Source organism: Schistocerca gregaria, chromosome 7 (assembly GCF_023897955.1).
Source record: "Schistocerca gregaria isolate iqSchGreg1 chromosome 7, iqSchGreg1.2, whole genome shotgun sequence".
Taxonomy (NCBI): Eukaryota; Metazoa; Arthropoda; class Insecta; order Orthoptera; family Acrididae; genus Schistocerca; species Schistocerca gregaria.
This window is the reverse complement of record NC_064926.1, coordinates 86,275,134-86,293,102: the sequence shown is the minus strand read 5'-3', so window position 1 is coordinate 86,293,102 and position 17,969 is coordinate 86,275,134. Positions and strand designations below refer to the sequence as shown.

General features: G+C 39.8%; 1 protein-coding gene across 1 annotated transcript in view; it reads right to left on the bottom strand.

Annotated features, from left to right (window-relative positions):
- The window catches only part of LOC126281547 (AP-3 complex subunit beta-2), a 223,057-nt gene that overhangs the window by 102,135 nt on the left and 102,953 nt on the right, over positions 1–17,969 (bottom strand). Inside the window, exon 10 of the mRNA XM_049980608.1 lies at positions 14,657–14,730. Coding sequence (XP_049836565.1) covers positions 14,657–14,730 — 74 coding nt within the window. The remainder of the gene's footprint in view (positions 1–14,656; positions 14,731–17,969) is intronic.

Sequence of the window (17,969 nt, the reverse complement as noted above, 5' to 3'; positions counted from 1 at the left end):
GGGCAATGGAACATTTGGAATGGACATGAATTCATAGTGTCACATTCCCTTCATCAATGAGTGTAAGATTTTTGCAATTGTGTGAAAGTGTGTGCAGAGAGTCCCATACAAACACACATTTCAAACATGCAGTTACACAGGTTTGGCATGGGGCTGAGTCAGTCACATTTTCGGCTGGTATCATGTGCATATGTCAGACATGTTTCCCCACTATCAAGCATATTTTGAGAACTGTGGTTTCAGGATAGGACCCTCCAACAGATTTTTCAGACCTATATTTTGGCAATTGCTTTATGTTTCCAGACTATAATGCATGAGCGCACTGAACCCACCTTGTTATCACCTTCCTACACGAGGCCGAGACCGACCGAGTGAAATGGGCTGTGGCATGTCTGACCTGAACCTGATGATGAATGCTTGAACCCACTGAAACTTACAATGTGGCATTACAGAAACCCTCCTGATGTACTGTAAAATCCAAAGGGGGGTCAACACGTGAGAATGAGACAGAACTGAGTAGCAACATCCATGCCAAAGAAGACTTCAGAATGTTATACTGCACAAGGTGGAACAACACTGTATTAAATGTCAAGCTGCAACAAATTTTGGTTTCATGGATGTCCAAAGATTTGCACTTCTGGACATCTGCCTTTACTTTTGCTAATGTTTTGTTTTTATTTTACATTAGACTTACTTTGTTTAGTTTCATGAAGCTTATTTATTCATTCATTTCCTGATCCCTTTGAAATTAAGTCTAAACACATTTACACATATGGATGTATCAAGAATGGGGTACCACAGGGTTCTGTCTTGGGGCCTTTATTGTTTTCAATATATGTTAATGACTTGCCTAATTATATTCATGAAGATGCAAACTTGGTTCTCTTTGCAGATGACACAACTATTGTAATCAAGCCTAAAAAGCAAGAATCAGCTGAGGAAAATGCAAATAATGTTTTTCAAAGAGTTATTAGGTGGTTTTCCGCAAATGGACTCTCATTGGACTTTGAAAAAACACTGTACATACAGTTCAGTACAGAGAAAGGCATAACACCGGAAATAAATATAGAGTGTGGGGGAAAATCTTTAGCTAAAGCAGATTGTTCAAAATTTCTGGGTGTCTGTATTGATCAGAATTTAAGCTGGAAGACACACATTGACAATCTACTGAAACGATTGAGATCAGCTACCTATGCTATTAGTGTCATTGCAAATTTTGGAGACAAGCACATCAGTAAGAAAGAAGGTATTTATTGCACAAAAACGTGTTATCAGAATAATGTCTGGGGCTCATGCAAGATCATCTTGTAGACAATTATTTAAAGAATTAGGGATATTGCCAGTAGCTTCACAATATATATACAGCCTAATGAAATTTGTTGTTAGTAACCCAGATCACTTCAGAATTAATAGCACAGTCCACAGCTACAATACTAGGAGACAGGGTGACCTTCAATACCGTTCATTGAATTTGACATTGGCACAAAAGGGAGTGAATTATACTGCCACAAAGATTTTTGGTCAATTGCCAAACAATATCAAAAGTCTGACAGACAACCAATCGGCATTCAAAAGTAAGTTAAGGGAATTCCTGAATGACAACTCCTTCTACTCCATAGATGAATTTTTAGACATAGGCCAAAGAAATACAGTAAGCATTAACAATTGTACCGTATATAAGACTAACAATGATTACTTGGGATAAATGAATCTTGTGTACTTTGACACGTTCCACATCATTACGAAAGAATCGTGTTCATGATCCATGGAACAAGTAATATAACTAACTAACTAACTAACTAACTAACTAACTATGCACGTGGTGCAAAGCCCCTCCCCCCCCCCCCCCCCTTTTCTTCTGACCAGTTTATAGGCATGTAAAGCATTTCTTCTCATCACAAATCTTTGGCAACTATATACTAGCCTATTCAAAGATCTAACTTTAAAGCAACCAGGCTTCATGTCATATCATCAATGTTCACATTGGGAACTTCCTTTGACATAAATCTCCTTGAAAAATACACTTCATTCATCAGGAGGCCTAAAAACAGTGTTATGGATTATGAACATCCCAAACAATCATTTTCATTTATTTGCTGAAAGAGGTGAAGCCAAGGGCAAACTTCATCAGAAATTCCAGGACTACCTGCATACAAAACATCAGGGCATTCCCTATAGTTTCTTTTTACTTTACCAACTGTGGGGCTGTAACATGCATCTCCTATCTTTTGCCCGCAAGGGGGAAAAAAAACTAGCACAGTCTTGGAAGCAACCGAAGAAAATATACTTCATAACCCTCAGATGTGATACATATAATTACAGAGTCCAATGTAATCTGTACTAATAATAAATCTGTAAAAGTGTTATGTATGTCCGTCTGTCTGTCTGAAAAGAGTTCTCCAAAACTACTAGTTGCATTTTCACGTGGTTTTCACAAGTAACTTGAGCAGAGCTTGGGGGGCCCCCATGTAAGCTTTAGTCCTTACAAATCAGATCACGGAAAAAGATATGATTGAAAGTTTTATTCACATTAATATTATTAATGCAAAAATACATTAAGTTTTCATGACTAACCCCCTACACAGATTTCAATGAAATTTACTATGGAGATAGCTTAAACCCTGAGGAAGAACATAGGCTACTTTAGAAACAATGTAGCATGAGGTACTTATTGGTTCAAAGAATATTATGCAAATTAAGAAAAAATATTCACTTTTTGAAATAGCTATTTACTCTTTGACTTTTGACATACTTGTGAAAATACTTTAGTTGGCTGATATTTGCTAAGTGATATGATTCAGAGAAATTAATACAATGCTTTTACAATTTTCTATTAGTATAATAATAATAATAATAATAATAATAATAATAATATAGATTTTATTGTCATTAGGCCATTACAGCAATTGATGTCAAATGAAGATACAATTTACAATACAATGTGATAACATATTGACTATTGAAATATTTTAACTTATATTACAATAAATGTACAGTGGGTCATCTATTGGATTACTGCATTTTACAGTTGAAGAATTCATTGATGTCATAGAACGGGTGGGCAATTAACCATTCATGCAGTCTTTCTTTGTATATATGTTCAGGAAGATCCTGTATAGCATGTGGCAGCTTATTAAATATTTTGTGCCCTGTGATTTCATAGCTATTTATTGATTCTCATAATCTGTAGTAAGGCATGTATGTGTGTGATGCTTCTTGTATTGTAACAATGTACATTTTCTTTATGTTTCACATCTTGTAGGTCCTTCTTTGTATAGATTAAGACATTGTATATATACTGGTTTATTACCCTCATACATTTTTGTTCAGTAAATAAGGGTTTGCCGTGAGCCCTATGTAAAGAATTTGTAATTATCCTAATGGCTATCTTCGGCAATAATAGGATGTCATGTATATGACCACAATTACCCCACAAGATAATGCAGTAGGATATTATACTTTGGAAAAATGCAAAATAAGATGATGAGACTCATGTTTGAGGCACACAATTTCTGAGTTGTCTTAATAGCTCTAGATAGCTTTCTACTAATATAGTTCACATGCTGGCCCCAGGACAACTTTTCGTCTAAATAAACTCCCAGTAATTTAACAGAACTAGGGTCATCAGATAGTGGCTTGTCTCTTAGAGAGAAGATTATCTGTGGTTTTATGTTCATTTAACAAGAAACCATTTGCTATGAGGCAATATGCTGCATAAGTGAGTGTATTTTCAGCACATGTTGTAAGATCTTTAAGATCTGCTATGTAGAAAAGTCATATCATTTGCATACAATACAGTCGTGGATCTAATAATAAACAAGGGGAGGTCATTGATCATTATCAGAAACAAGAAGGGGCCCAGTATAGATCCCTGAGGCACACCTACTTTAACATTTCCTATGTTTGACATTTCCTTACCAACACAAACTACCTGTTTATGGTTACTGAGATAAGCTTTTAATGGATGCTTTCCTTAGATGCCATAGAATTCTAGTTTCTCTAGTAGTGGTGTGTGCTCAACACAGTCGAAGGCCTTGCTTAGATCACAGAATGAGACCTGAGCAAAGCCTTTGTCCTCAAAAACTATGAGGATGTAACTGACTACCGTGTTAATTGCATCAATGGTGGACAGATTCTTCCTAAACCTATATTGTGTAACATCAATTATTCCTAGGTTCTCAAAGTGAGATGATAATTGTTGGTACATGATGCATTTTATTACCTACGAGAATGCGGGTACTATTGCAATAGGCCTGTAACTAGATGGAGAGTCTTTATCTCCCTTTTTGTATACTGGGACGATTTCTAGACCATTTTAATTCATCAGAAAGATATCCCTCAAGTAAGCAGTTGTTTATGCAATGGGTTAAAGGATACAGAATGCAATCACACACTTCTTTAGCAGGTTGCATGATATGTCATCTATATCTAAGCTATCAGATGATTTCAGTTGTTTGATGACCCCTTGTACAAATCTAGGGGATACTTCGAAGATGGTTAGCATGCTTGTGTTTGGTGACTGTCTACCCCAATTTTGAGAGAGAAACTCTGATGGACTAATGTCTGGTTTGAAAATTGTATCTCCTATTTCTTTCACTGAATTAATAAAAAACTCATTGAGTGTTTTAGGTGGGATATTAATTTTGTCTTTTTTAGTATCTTTGGCAGCACTGTTAATTATTTCCCAAGCAGTTTTGCATTTACTGGTGGAATTATGTATGCTGTTGGCATTGTAGGTGTTTTTGGCTTGCAGGGTGGCTTTTTTGTATTCATTCCTGCATTCCACATAGGCTGATTTTGCATAGACAGATTTCATACTATTGTATATGTTGTACAGTAACAAAACTTTTTTAAGATCTGTCAGCTGTTTAGTGTACCACATATTTTTTCTGTTTTGAGACCTGGATTTGTGGCTGCTGTCTGTTATTTTGATTTTCTTTATGGGAATACTATGGTTAAATAGAGTCAAAAATGCGTTAAGAAATCTATCATATATTATTTTGGCTGGTGGGTCATTACTTGATGTGCAATGTCCACTGACACTACAATGGCCAAACCAGTCTCTGTCAGCAAGAAAATTACAAAATGTGTTAATTTTATCCTCAGTTACGGGTCTGGTAATCACAGCTGTTGGGACAGGTCTGTTTGTATTGCTCCTACTGAGGGGCATTGTACTTGATAATTTAGAGATACAGAGTCATGGTCTGAGAATGGAAGCAGTACAACTTCGCATGTGTTTTCAGTGGTCTTTACGTTTACAAAGATGTTACCTAAACATGCTTTGTTTCTTGTGGGCCTGTTATTGACATGATGTAAATTGTATTGTCTTAGTAAGTTTTCCAGTTCTGCAACACTACCCTTACACTTAGCAACATCAAATCAGCATTCAAATCACCCACTATTGCAATATCATAGGGTGGCCATTTAATATTACTTAATTCACTCAGTAGCATGTTCATTTTTTCTAAAAACATGGTTAATGCTTCTCTTTGGTGATCTGTACATGGATACTACTGTTAGCTTATGACTATTAATGATTATACCCATAACTTCAAAGTGCTGTTCATCACACAAGGAATTTAGGTCAAGTTTGGTTATTGGGCATCTGAGTGGTTGGTATAAATTGCCACACCACTTCTAATGTGTTCTTTCCTAAGTAGCTATTTACTATACTAAAGTAGTCACATTTGGTAACTGCAAGTTCATTCTCATTAGCCCAGCGTTCACTCAGACAAAAAATATCAAACTGGTTATTAAGACCAAACTCATTTATGATAAGTTCTTTATCTTTCAGTCCTTGAACGTTAAGGTAACATATTTTAAGATCCACACTCTTATTGCTTACACACTGAACACTATGGTGGTTGGTTTTCAAACCTTTTACAAGGCTTATCTTTTGGATTTCTGCCTCTTGTTGCCTTTTACTAAAAAATTGTTCACTTGAAGTGGTAGCACATCTACCGCTGTATGCCTATTCTTCCCTCCTTTAGATGATATTGTAGGTGAGGCTGCTATTACAGGAATTGATGGAACTGCTGTTATGGTGTGTGGAGGCACTGTTGTGGCATATGGTGACTATGCAGATGTAGATGTTGCTTCATCTTCTGTTGCTGTTGAATCCTGTAGATGAAGTGTGGTAGGTACTGCTACTGTAGCATTTGTTATGTGTGCAGGTACTATTGCTGCTTCCACCTCTAATGCTGCTTTAGAAGTAACCATTTCTTCACGCTCTGCTTGAGGCAAAAAAGGAATGGACGAGCAGTAATTACTTCTTGGTCGTCAGATGCTTTCAGTATCATGCTGATATTTTGCCACAGTTGCCTCTGTTATTAAGATGCATGCCAAGTCTCATGTAACAGTCTCTTTGCAAGGAGTCCAGGCTTATAAAATATACATTTTGGTGGGCCCTGTAAATCTTTGAGTACTACCTGTTCGCTTTTAGGACACACACATGACCATTCCAAAAGGTCATGTGTATGTGGAATTCCGACTACAAAAATTGCTCTCTCTTCCGTTGAATTTAGTATTGCCTTAAGGTTTCATGTTGCACTGTGGAGATCACTTTTATAGACATTATTGGCTCCCGCTATGACGACAATATGACGATCATTTTCAGTTTCTATGTTTTCTAATGAGTTCATGAATGGGTGCACCTGGTTTGGCAATACTAGTTGCTTGTATACAATGGCTCTAATGTAGTATTTTTGCAATTTCACATCCATGGCTATCAGAGAATATTTTCACTTTGAGTTTGTCTTCACTTTTCTTGCGGTAGTTTCCGCTCATGTGCTTGTAACTATATAGATTTGGCGTGTTGTAGTTGTCATAGTTCTCCTTGGATTCCACATTTATATCAGAATCTAGGGCATGAAAATGGTTATTTCTTACCACAGGATTTCTACAGTCACTAGGTTTCACACGACCAAGCCTTTTCAGCCTAGTAAACATCTGCTGCCTTGTTGTTTCTGCCTTTATATCCATTTCAGAGCACTTGTTTATTGTAGGTAGGACACTGAAACTGCTTTTATTGCCACAGTTCATTCCATTTGTTGTATTTATCACCTTTTCACTACTTTCTTCTGTGATCGTGCTAGTCCTGTGCTCCCAGTTCCGTGTTTTGCTTGCTTTGACAATCGGGATATTACGCGCCTTTTTCAGTTTGGCATTTTCATTTTCTAAATGTGCAGTGTCCTGCATTAGTACACCTACAATTAATGGCAGACTTGATACACGTTCATTTAGCTTCACTATTTCACAGTTATAATTTACTATTGTTCCGTTTTTCACCGCACAACTTTTGTTCACTTTCTCACTATAACCAACTTCACTGGACGCCATCTTGATATGTAACAATCCATATTTCCACACTATTTGTTGCACGGTGTACACATTGTGTAATGTACAGCTAATTCACTATTACAATGCAGAAATGATATGTTTTTCCGTATGCACTGCTTGGTAGTGACACTGCACATGCCAATTTATTGTGTATTGAGACAGTTTGGGAGAGGGAGAGATGAGTACACACCATGAGCTATGCTTACCTGAGCTGGCAGAGACGTGAGGACAACTGATGATGTTACACATACAGTAGCTTGCTCACTCACTAGCACCCATCATAACAAAACTACTGATAAGCATGCGCAGTTGTGGGTAAAAGCTAGTATTGATAATACTGTTGTCAAGTCTGCAGCCAGATCATATGGTGTTACCTGTGGTTGCCTTCTCTCTGCAGAGTGGTATTATGCGGCTCTCCATGCTACTCTGTCCTGTGCAAGCCTTTTCGTCTGTGAATAACTACTGCTACCCATGTCCTTCTAAATTGCTTACTGTATTCATCTCTTGGTGCCCCCCTCTATGATTTTTACCCCTCACACTTCCCTCTAATATTAAATTGGTGATCCCTTGAGATCTCAGAATGTGTCCACACACGAATCTACTCTTCTAGTAATGTTGCACCACAAATTTCCTTTCTCCTCAATTCTATTCAGTACCACCTCATATATTACATGATATATCCATCTAATCTTTAGCATTCTTCTATAGCACCATATTTCAGAAGCTTCTATTCTCTTTTGTCTATACCGTTTACCATCCATGTTTCACTTACATACATGGCTACACTCCACACAAATACTTTCAGAAAAAGAGTTCCTAACTCTTGACTCTATATTCGATATTAACAAATTTCTCTTCTTTAGAAATGCTTTTCTTGCCACCTCCAGTCTACATTTTATATCCTCTCTAACTTCAGCCATAACTGTTATTTTGCTGTCCAAATAGTAAAACTCATCTACTATTTTATGTGTCATTTCCTAATATAATTCCCTCAGCATCACCTGATTTAAATTGACTACTTTCCATCATTCTTGTTTTGTTTTTGTTGATGTTCATCTTATATCCTCCTTTTAAGATACTCTCCATTCCATTCAACTGCTCTTCTAAGTCATTTTCTGTCTCTGACAGAATAGCTATGTCATCAGCAAAGCTCAAAGTTTTTATTTCTTCTCCCTGATCTTTAATTCCTACCTCAATTTTCTTTGCTTTCCTTTACTGCTTGCTCTATGTACCGACTGAATGTTGCTGGGGATAGGCTACATCCCTGTCTCACTCCCTTATCAACCAATGCTTCCCTTTCATGTCCCTCGTCTCCTGTAACTGCCGTCTAGTTCCTTGCAGAAGGTGTAAATAGCATTTCACTCCTGTATTTTACCCCTGCTGCCTTCAGAATGTCAATGAGAGTATTCCAGTCAGCATTGTCAAAACTTTCTCTATGTCTACAAATGCATTCCCTGTCAACTGCTTCATTTGCTATATTTTTATATTGTCTCCTATCATCAATTAAATTCAATGTCTCCTGTGTTATCCAAAGATTTCTATTACACCTTATCTTTTCACCTATTTGATCCTCTGCTGCTTTCGCTATTTCATCTCTCAAAGATTCCCATTCATCTTCTACTGTATTCCTTTCCCTGTTCTACTCAATCATTGTCTAATGCTCCCTCTGAAACTCTCAATGACCTCTTGTTCTTTCAACCTATCCAGGTCTCGTCTCCTTAAATTCATACCTTTTATCAATTTTCTCAGTTTAAGTCTACAGTTCATAACCAATAAATTGGGGCCAGAGTCCACTTCTGCCCCTGTAAATGTCTTACACTCTACAATTTCATTCTTCATTTCTTACCATTATGTAATCAATCTGAAACCTTTGAAGGTCTCTTACCATGTACAGCCTTCTTCCATGATTCTTAAACCAAGTGCTAGCAATGATTAAATTGTGCTCTGTGCAAAATTCTACCAGGCGGCTTTCTCTTTTACTCCTTTCCCCCAATTTCATATTCATCTAATATTTCTCCTTCTCTTCCTTTTCTTACTGTCAAATTCCAGTCACCCATCACAATTAAATTTTCATCTCCAACAATGCAGGAAAAGACAGACTGATACTTACCGTAAAGAAGATACGTCCCCTGCAGACAGGCACAATTAAAAGACACTCACATAAAGCTTTCAGCCACACCCTTTGTCACTAAAAGACACATACACACACACACACACACACACACACACACACACACACACACACACACACACACAAGCAAACACGCCTCACGCACACACTACTAACTCCAGCATCTCAGGCCAGAATGCAATGTCATGTGGGATGCAAGCAGCAATCTGGTGGGTAGGGGGAGGGGAAAGGAAAGGGATAATAGTTTACAGGTGGGGAGAGACACAAATACTATCTGGTGGAGTTTGGAGGGACTAGACTGCCAACAGACATACTACCAACAGACATACTGTCAGGAGGTTGTGGGTCAGAGGGTGGGGAAATAGAATTGCCCGTTTCTGCATCATTCCCATTTCCTTTACACCATTCCCGCCACAATCGACCCTTGCTTCATCTTTCTGCACCAGTTCAGAAAAGTATCCCTTTCCCTGGCTAAAACCCAGTCCCACATGCTGTTTCCCAGATGTTGCCTAAACTGTGGAATCTCTCCAAACAGCCTAACTGTAAAGATTCCTTTCTCTGGACCCCACCCTTCCTACACCTTTTCAGATTTCGGCAATCCCTGGTGCTCACAAACCTGGTATTGCAAAAACACATCTCCATGGCACAGGCATTCCAGAAACACCTCTGCTCCCTCCACAAGGTACTACTACTCTGCAATCCCTGTTCCGTACATGACATCATAGAAATTGAATTACTTGCTCTCCAGAACCTGGAGGGGTATTCCAGACACAACTTCCATAAGTTATCCAACATGCTGACATCCTACTGCCACCTTGGGGATCCACCATCTAACCCCTATTCCACCCACAGTGCTCCTCTTCATCCACCCCTCATAGTAGCTAAACCCTGCCTAGCTGACTTTTTCAACCTGCCCAATCTCCCAAAACTCTCTACAAACTTTGCACCAAATCCAGAACCAAAATGTTCCCGTAACACTGTTGTTAACCTTCCACCAAAACCCTCAGCTTCATAGAAGTTTCAGTTGTATCCAAAGGCCACATCTTTAGCCATACACTCAAGTTTAACCATGCTGGACTTTTCAGAGTCCTACTTTCCTTCTCCCAATCCCTGCAATGGAAGCACTACTTTGCTGCCAATCACTCTCACCAAAACCACCCAATTCCAACAATGAACCCTACCTCCTCCAGTTCATACTACAATCCAACTGTAATCCTAACCCCTGTCCCCCTCCCACCTCACCACCTATCGGTCACCTTCCAGGAATTCCTTACCTCCAACCTAGCCTCACCATCAAAACACCAACATTTCAGTAGAAAAAAGAACAGCCATACACAACATCAAAACTAATCCTGACTTAATCATCCTACCTGCAGACAAAGGTTCTACCACTGCTGTTTTGAATCGCAGTGATTACTTGGCAGAAGGCCTCCGACAATTATCTGACTTCTCCACTTATAAACTTTGCAAGAGTGCTCCCATCCCAGAAGTCCAACACAAATTCCAGTCCCTGCTTAAAGCTTTAGGACCTCCCCAGAACATATTCTGTGAATCCAATTCCCTCCTCAAACCTATGACACCCCACACATCCACCTTCTATATGATTCCCAAAATCCACAAACCCAACAATCCTGGACACCCCGTTGTGGCTGGTTATTGTGACCCCACTGAAAGAATCTCAGCCCTCACTGACCAACACCTCCAACAAATTGCCTGTAATCTAGCCTCCATTCCTTCACCGACTCTCCACCATCCCCACCCTTTACCTCCTGGATCCCTACGTGTCTTGTTGACGTCACCTCCCTACACATCAGCATCCCTCATGCCCAGGGTCTTACTGCTACTGAACACTACCATTCCTAACACCCTTCCGACTCCAAACCCACTACCTTATACACTTTACTTTGTTCTAACCCACAACTATTTATCATTTGAAGGGAAGGTATATAAACAAATCTGCAGCACAGCCATGGGCACCACATGGCACCCTCCCACGCCAATATTTTTGTGGGCCATCTACAGGAGACCTTCCTAGCCTCCAAAAACACAAATTGCCGAGTCTGGTTCAGGTTCATTGATGATATCTTCATGACGCCCTATCTTCATTCCCTCAGAACCTAACACCTTCTGTCCCGTCCATTTCATATGGTCCTCCTCAACCCATCACGCCACCCTCCTAGATATTGATCACCTCCACTCTGATGGCTTCATCTCCACCTCCGTCCACATTAAACGCACCATCCAAGAACAGTACCACCAGTTTAACAGTTGTGATTTCTTTCAGATCAAAAAATCCCTCAAATATAGCCTGTCCACCAGGGGACAGCATATCTGCAATGATAAACACTCCTTTGTTCAGTATGCTGAGGGTATCACTAAGGCCTTCACAGGCAGGAAATATTGCCCAGACCTAGTCTGCAAACAGGTCTCCTGTGGCATCCCCCCCCCCCCCCTCCCCCAACAACACCAATCCTTTCGCGACCCCCCCCCCCCCCCCCAAGAACCAGCCACAAAGGAGTGTCCCTTTTGTCACCCAGTACCACCCATGATTGGAACAACTGAAGCGCCTCCATCTCCAGGGCACTGATTACCTATCACCGTGCCCTGAAATGATGGAGATCCTACCTGAGACACTTCCCACCCCTCCTAAGTGGTATTCTGTCGATGACCCAACCTCCACAACATCCTTGTCCATCTCTCTGTCACTCCCAATGCCAATTCCTTGCCACAAGGACCATATCCCTGTGGAAGACAAGGTACAAAACATACCCAATCCACCCACCCAGCACTTCCTATTCCAGCTCTGTTACAGGTTTATCCTACCCCATCAGGAGAAGGGCCACCTGTGAAAGCAACCATTTCAGTTACCTGTTCTGCTGCAATCACTGCACAGTTTTTTTTAATATTAGTATGAGTACCAACTAGCTGTCCACCAGGATGGACGGCCACTGCAAAACTGTGGCCAAGAGCAAAGTAGACTATCCTGTGGCACAACACGCAGTTGAACATAATACACTTGATTTCAATGGCTGCTTCACTACCTGAGCCATCTGGATCCTTCCCTCCACCACCCGCTTCCCTGGACTACGCAGATGGGCGTTATGTTTACAACACATTCTATGCTCACGTAATTATCCCAGCCTCAACCTACTATAATATAATGTCCCCAAACTCTCCACCCAACAGCTTCCACCCACTCTGTCCTATTATCTCCTCCCCATTCTTGTCTCCCCCCCTCCCCCCCCCCCCCCCCCCCCCCCCCCCCCCCCGCTCTGCCCTGCTTATTTGCAGCCCTCCTGATGCTGCAACTGTTGGCAGGCTACTCCCTGCACACTCCACCAGCATTTACCTGGAGGGGAGGGGGGGGGGGGGGGGTTCGAAGTTTCATGCAGTGTACCAGAGCTGATGTCCACTCCTATCTTTTTTCTCCCCACCTGTACACTACTATCCCTTCCACCTGCAGACTGCTGCTTGTATCCCACTTGAGGCTTCATTCCGGCCCCAGGTGCTGGAGTTGACAGTCGTGTGTTCATGAGGGTGTGTGTGTGTGTGTGTGTGTGTGTGTGTGTGTGTGTGTGTGTGTGTGTGTGTGTGTTTATTTTACTTACAAAGGCTGTGGCTGAAAGCTTTATGTGAGTGTTTTAATTGTGCCTGTCTGCAATTTGAGATGTCTTCTTTACGGTAAGTAGCAATCTGTCCTTTCCTACATTGTTGCTATTCCTACCTGGAGTTACCACGGTGTGATAAAATAATCACACTGATTAAAACCTAGCTGTAATATTATAAAGGAATTCAAAATGGAATGAGCATGTAGGGACTTCAGTAGGGAAGGTGAATGACTGACTTCGATTTACTGGGAGAATTTCACGAAAGTGTGGTTCATCTGTAAAGGAGACCACCTGCAGGACACTAGTGCGACCCACAGTTGAGTAACGCTTTAGTGTTTGGGATCTGCACCAGGTTGGATTAAAGGAAGACACTGAAGCAATTCAGAGATGAGCTGTTAGAGTCTTACCAGCAGCTCTGAACAACATGCAAGTATTACAGACATGCTTTGGGAACTCAAATGAGAAATACTGGAGGGAAGATGACATTCTTCTCTGTGAGCAGTACTGAGAAAATTTAAAGAACTTGCATTCGAGGCTGACGGCAGAATGGTTCTACTGCCACGAACGTACATTTTGCATAAGGACCATGAAGATAAGATCGGTGAGATTAGACCTCATATGGAGTCACTTAGACAGTCAAGTTTCCCGCACTCTATTTGAGAGTCGCAACATAAAAGGAAATGACTAGTAGTGGTATTGGGTACCCTCCGGCACGCAACAGCTTGCAGCATTATGTATGTAGATGAAGATACTACTAGGGTGGGTGAGGTCTTTGTGTCTATCTTAGCTATGATTATGCATTCACTATGCTATTCGTAACAGGTTACTCATATTCCTATTTTCTAATTCATAATTAAATGTACTCCTGCATTATCACTATTTGATTTTGTATTTATAACCCCGTTTTCACCTGACCACAAGTCCTATTCTCCCTGACACCAAATTTCACTACTTCCCACTGGAAATTCAACCTGTTTTCCTTTTCAAATTTTCTGATCTTCCTGCCCAATTAAGGGATCCCACACTCAAATCCATAGAACGCCAGTTTTGTTTTTCCTGATGACATCCTCATGAGTAGTCCCTACGCAGAGATCCGAATGAGGGAACCATTTTACCTCCAAAATATTTTACCCAAGAGGACGCCATCATCATTTAACCATACAGTCGAACTGCATGCCCTCTGGAATAATTACTGCTGTAGTTTCCCCTTTCTTTCAGCCGTTTGCAGTACAAGTATGGCAAGGCCATGTTAGATTGCATTACAAGGCCAGATCAGTCAATCATCCAGACTATTGCCCCTGCATCTACTGTTCCCTCTTCAGGAATTACACATTTGCCTGGCCTCTCAACAGATACCCACCATTGTGGTTGCACCTACAGTATGGTTACCTGTATCACTGAGGCTGGTAAACTACCCCACCAAGGGCAAGGTCCGTGGTTCATGGTGGGGTTTAAGGGACTTTCAGAGTTTGTATTGATTGAGTTTTTACAAATGGGTATTCTGAATACAAATACATGACTACCGTTCACAACATGCTGAAGTTAACCAATATAGCCTGACTTAAAATGAGATACTCACCATCGCGGTTAGAGAGCAAAGACACCAGTCCATTCAGACATGTGTCCGTTACTTCTTTTATGTTTGATGCACATCTGAAAAAGAACAGCTTTCAAATGAAATGTACTTCTACATTCAAACATTTAAAAGAAATGTTAATAATGTTCAATACATGAAACAAATGTTTAGAATAACACTACTGAGGCCCTCATCCTCCTTCCAACAGCTCAATAATACTTGAACCATCAAGATCATTAATTGTTTTCCTAACTACTAATCATCTTCACACTTTCAGGTAGCCACTCTAAAATACTGTGAACATTGGCTCTAATAAGCAGAGAAATTCAATTATTAGTTTAATTTATTGTAACCAGCCACTGCCCTAATATGCAAGGACAATACTTTGTTGTTCATTTCTGTCTACTGTCCTATTAATACCTTCCCATCACTGAATCAACACTTGCAGTATCAGGATTAATTCTATGTAAAGTATGCCTTTCCCACAAGTTGTCATATGTACCATACTGGTAACAGCAATATTTTTAATGTGGGAATATTCATGCAGGGCAGTAATATAACACAAATATCCAGTTGTTACGAGAGCGTGCTGAAAGGTAATGCTTCCAAATTTTTATGTGAAAACTCATGCAGCTTATTAAATAAAACAATAATTGTTAACATTCTACATCTTTGCTCTTCATGTCTACAAATTTATACTCAACATAGTCACTCTCGCAACGAATGTGTCTCCCAAAGATAGACCAGTTTATTGATACTGTTACTATTATTGATGGACCCACAACCTCACTTCTGTCAAAGTGAAGTCTTTAGGTTTTGGAAACAGATGAAAATTGGATGGGCCCAAGTTGTGACTGTATGGAGGATGACTGACGACAGTGAAGGAACAACCATTGCTGCAGATGTCGCAGTGCTCGTGTGTGGTCTGGCACTGTCGTGCTGAAGGAGAGGATGCTCCATGTGTGGACAAACTGTTTTAATTCAAAAAATTTTTTACTTCATGATGTTTCTCATGCAACACAGTTATGTTACACACCACCATGTTACGCGCTAGAATTCAGTACCACCTAATAACAGAAGGATGCAAATATGTAGACATGAGGAAGCTTTAGGAGTTCTCACATAAAAAATTCAGAGGCATTACTTTTCAGCATGCCCTCATAGATGGAGTAAGAAAAGTGTGCAGATAACAAAGATGGCTCAAAAGAAAGTTTATTTAGAGTTAATACAGAAAAATTCTATGTTGCTTAGGAAAGCAAGTTACTGTCAGCTTTAATCAAACTTCCTGATTTTTCTTTTGAGTCACCAATCTTCTGACTGGTGTGATGTGGCCTGCCACAAATTCCTCTCCTGTGCCGGCCTCTTCATCTCAGAGTAAAACTTGCAACCTATATTCTCAGTTATTTGCTGGATGTATTCCAATCTCTTGTCTTCCTCTACAGTTTTTGCCCTCTACAGCTCTCTCAAGTACCATGGAAGACATTCCCTGATGTCTTAATAGATATTCTATCATCTTTCCCCTTCTCCTTGTCAGTCTTTTCCACATATTCCTTTCCTCTCCGGTTCTGCACAGAACCTCCTCACTCCTTACCTTATCAATCTATCCAATTTTCAACATTCGTCTGTAGCTCCACATCTCATATGCTTTGATTCTCTTCTGTTTTGGTTTTCACACGATCCACGTTTCACTACCATACAATGCTGTGCTCCAAATGCACATCCTCAGAAATTTCTTCTTCAAATTAAGGTCTATCTTCGACACTAATAGACATCTCTCGACTACGAAGTCTTTTAACTTCCTCTACTTTGTTAACACCAATCTTGATGTTTTAAGTTTCTCACTGTTCTCATTTCTGCTACTTCTCATTACTTTCGTCTTTCTTGGATTTACTCTCAATCCGTATTCTGTACTAATTAGACTGTACATTCCATTCAGCAGATCAAGTAATTTCACTGAGGATAGCAATGTCGTCGGTGAACTGTATCACTGATAGGTTTCACCTTCAATTTTAATCCCACTCCACCTTTCTTTTATTTCCATCACTGCTGCTTCAATGTACAGACTAAACAGTAAGTGCTGAAGACTACTTCCTGATAACCAAAGATTACGGGAGCTAGCTGATATAAAAGCATGGCAGGACCTAAATTTATTACTGAAAGTGCTTTTTTTTATAGTGATGTATGTAAGGTTCAATTTGTGGGGGGTGGGGTGGGGGCAGGGGGGGGGGGGGGAGGGGTGTCCTATGACAAGTTTACCCCACTTCAAAACAGACTCAGTTTTGTGTTTTGTTAAACATATTTTGAACTTGTGATTCTTGTACAGGTGTATTACTACTGAACAGAATGCAGCGAGGCTTGAGTATTTCAAAATATGATGTACAGTAGATGTTATGCAATTGGCACTGTGTATGTCCGTGGAGCAACTGAGGATGTTATAGTTTATGATCAACTAGGGTTATGGCAATTACAGAACTCTGTCTGCAGTAATTGCAAAAGCTATTCTAATACAGACAAAATCATTACTGCAGAAGGACAACATTTTCAGCTTTGTCTTTTTGATTTCGATCACAATTATTGCAATTTCTGACATTCTCTTAGTAAGACATCCAAAGGTGAAAATGCTGTCCCACCAAAATTTGCACAGACTGTAAACATTGCTCTAAGGAGATAAAATCAATTTTGATCTATGTTTTCCTATTGTGTTTAACATTATCGCTGTTTACAGACAGAGCAAAATGCCATGTGAAGATGAAAAACCACCTGTTACATTTTATGTGGAGTATAGACTCCTGGATCATTCACGATGTCTTTGAATTTCAAACAAATTAAAGATATGTAGATGTTCTTTGCAGTTCACAATTACAAGATGTAATGAAGTATTATATATTGTGGTAAATAACCTGAATTTTTACATGACACTGAATTTCCAATTTTAGCAGCAGAATGATCACATCATTTGTCAGAATAAAAAAACAAATCTTCAGTCATACTGTACAGAAAAATTTGCAAACAATTACATAATGTAATCACGGCCTACCGCAACACATATACAAATTCTGAAAGCACTGACTTCCTAACAATAGACATGACACTTAGTCCGATTGTAATGAAACTCCCATCCTTCTGGTCAGACAATCCACTACTGTGGTTCGTCCAACTTGATAACCAATTTGTCTTGGCCTGCATTACCTTGGATGAAACTAAACAGTTATGCAGTGACTGAACATAATGAACAAATATCTATAAAAGTCGAGTACATCCTAGCTTCACTGCCAAGCACTGAAAACTAAAACTCTCAAGGATGTGGTTGTAATGA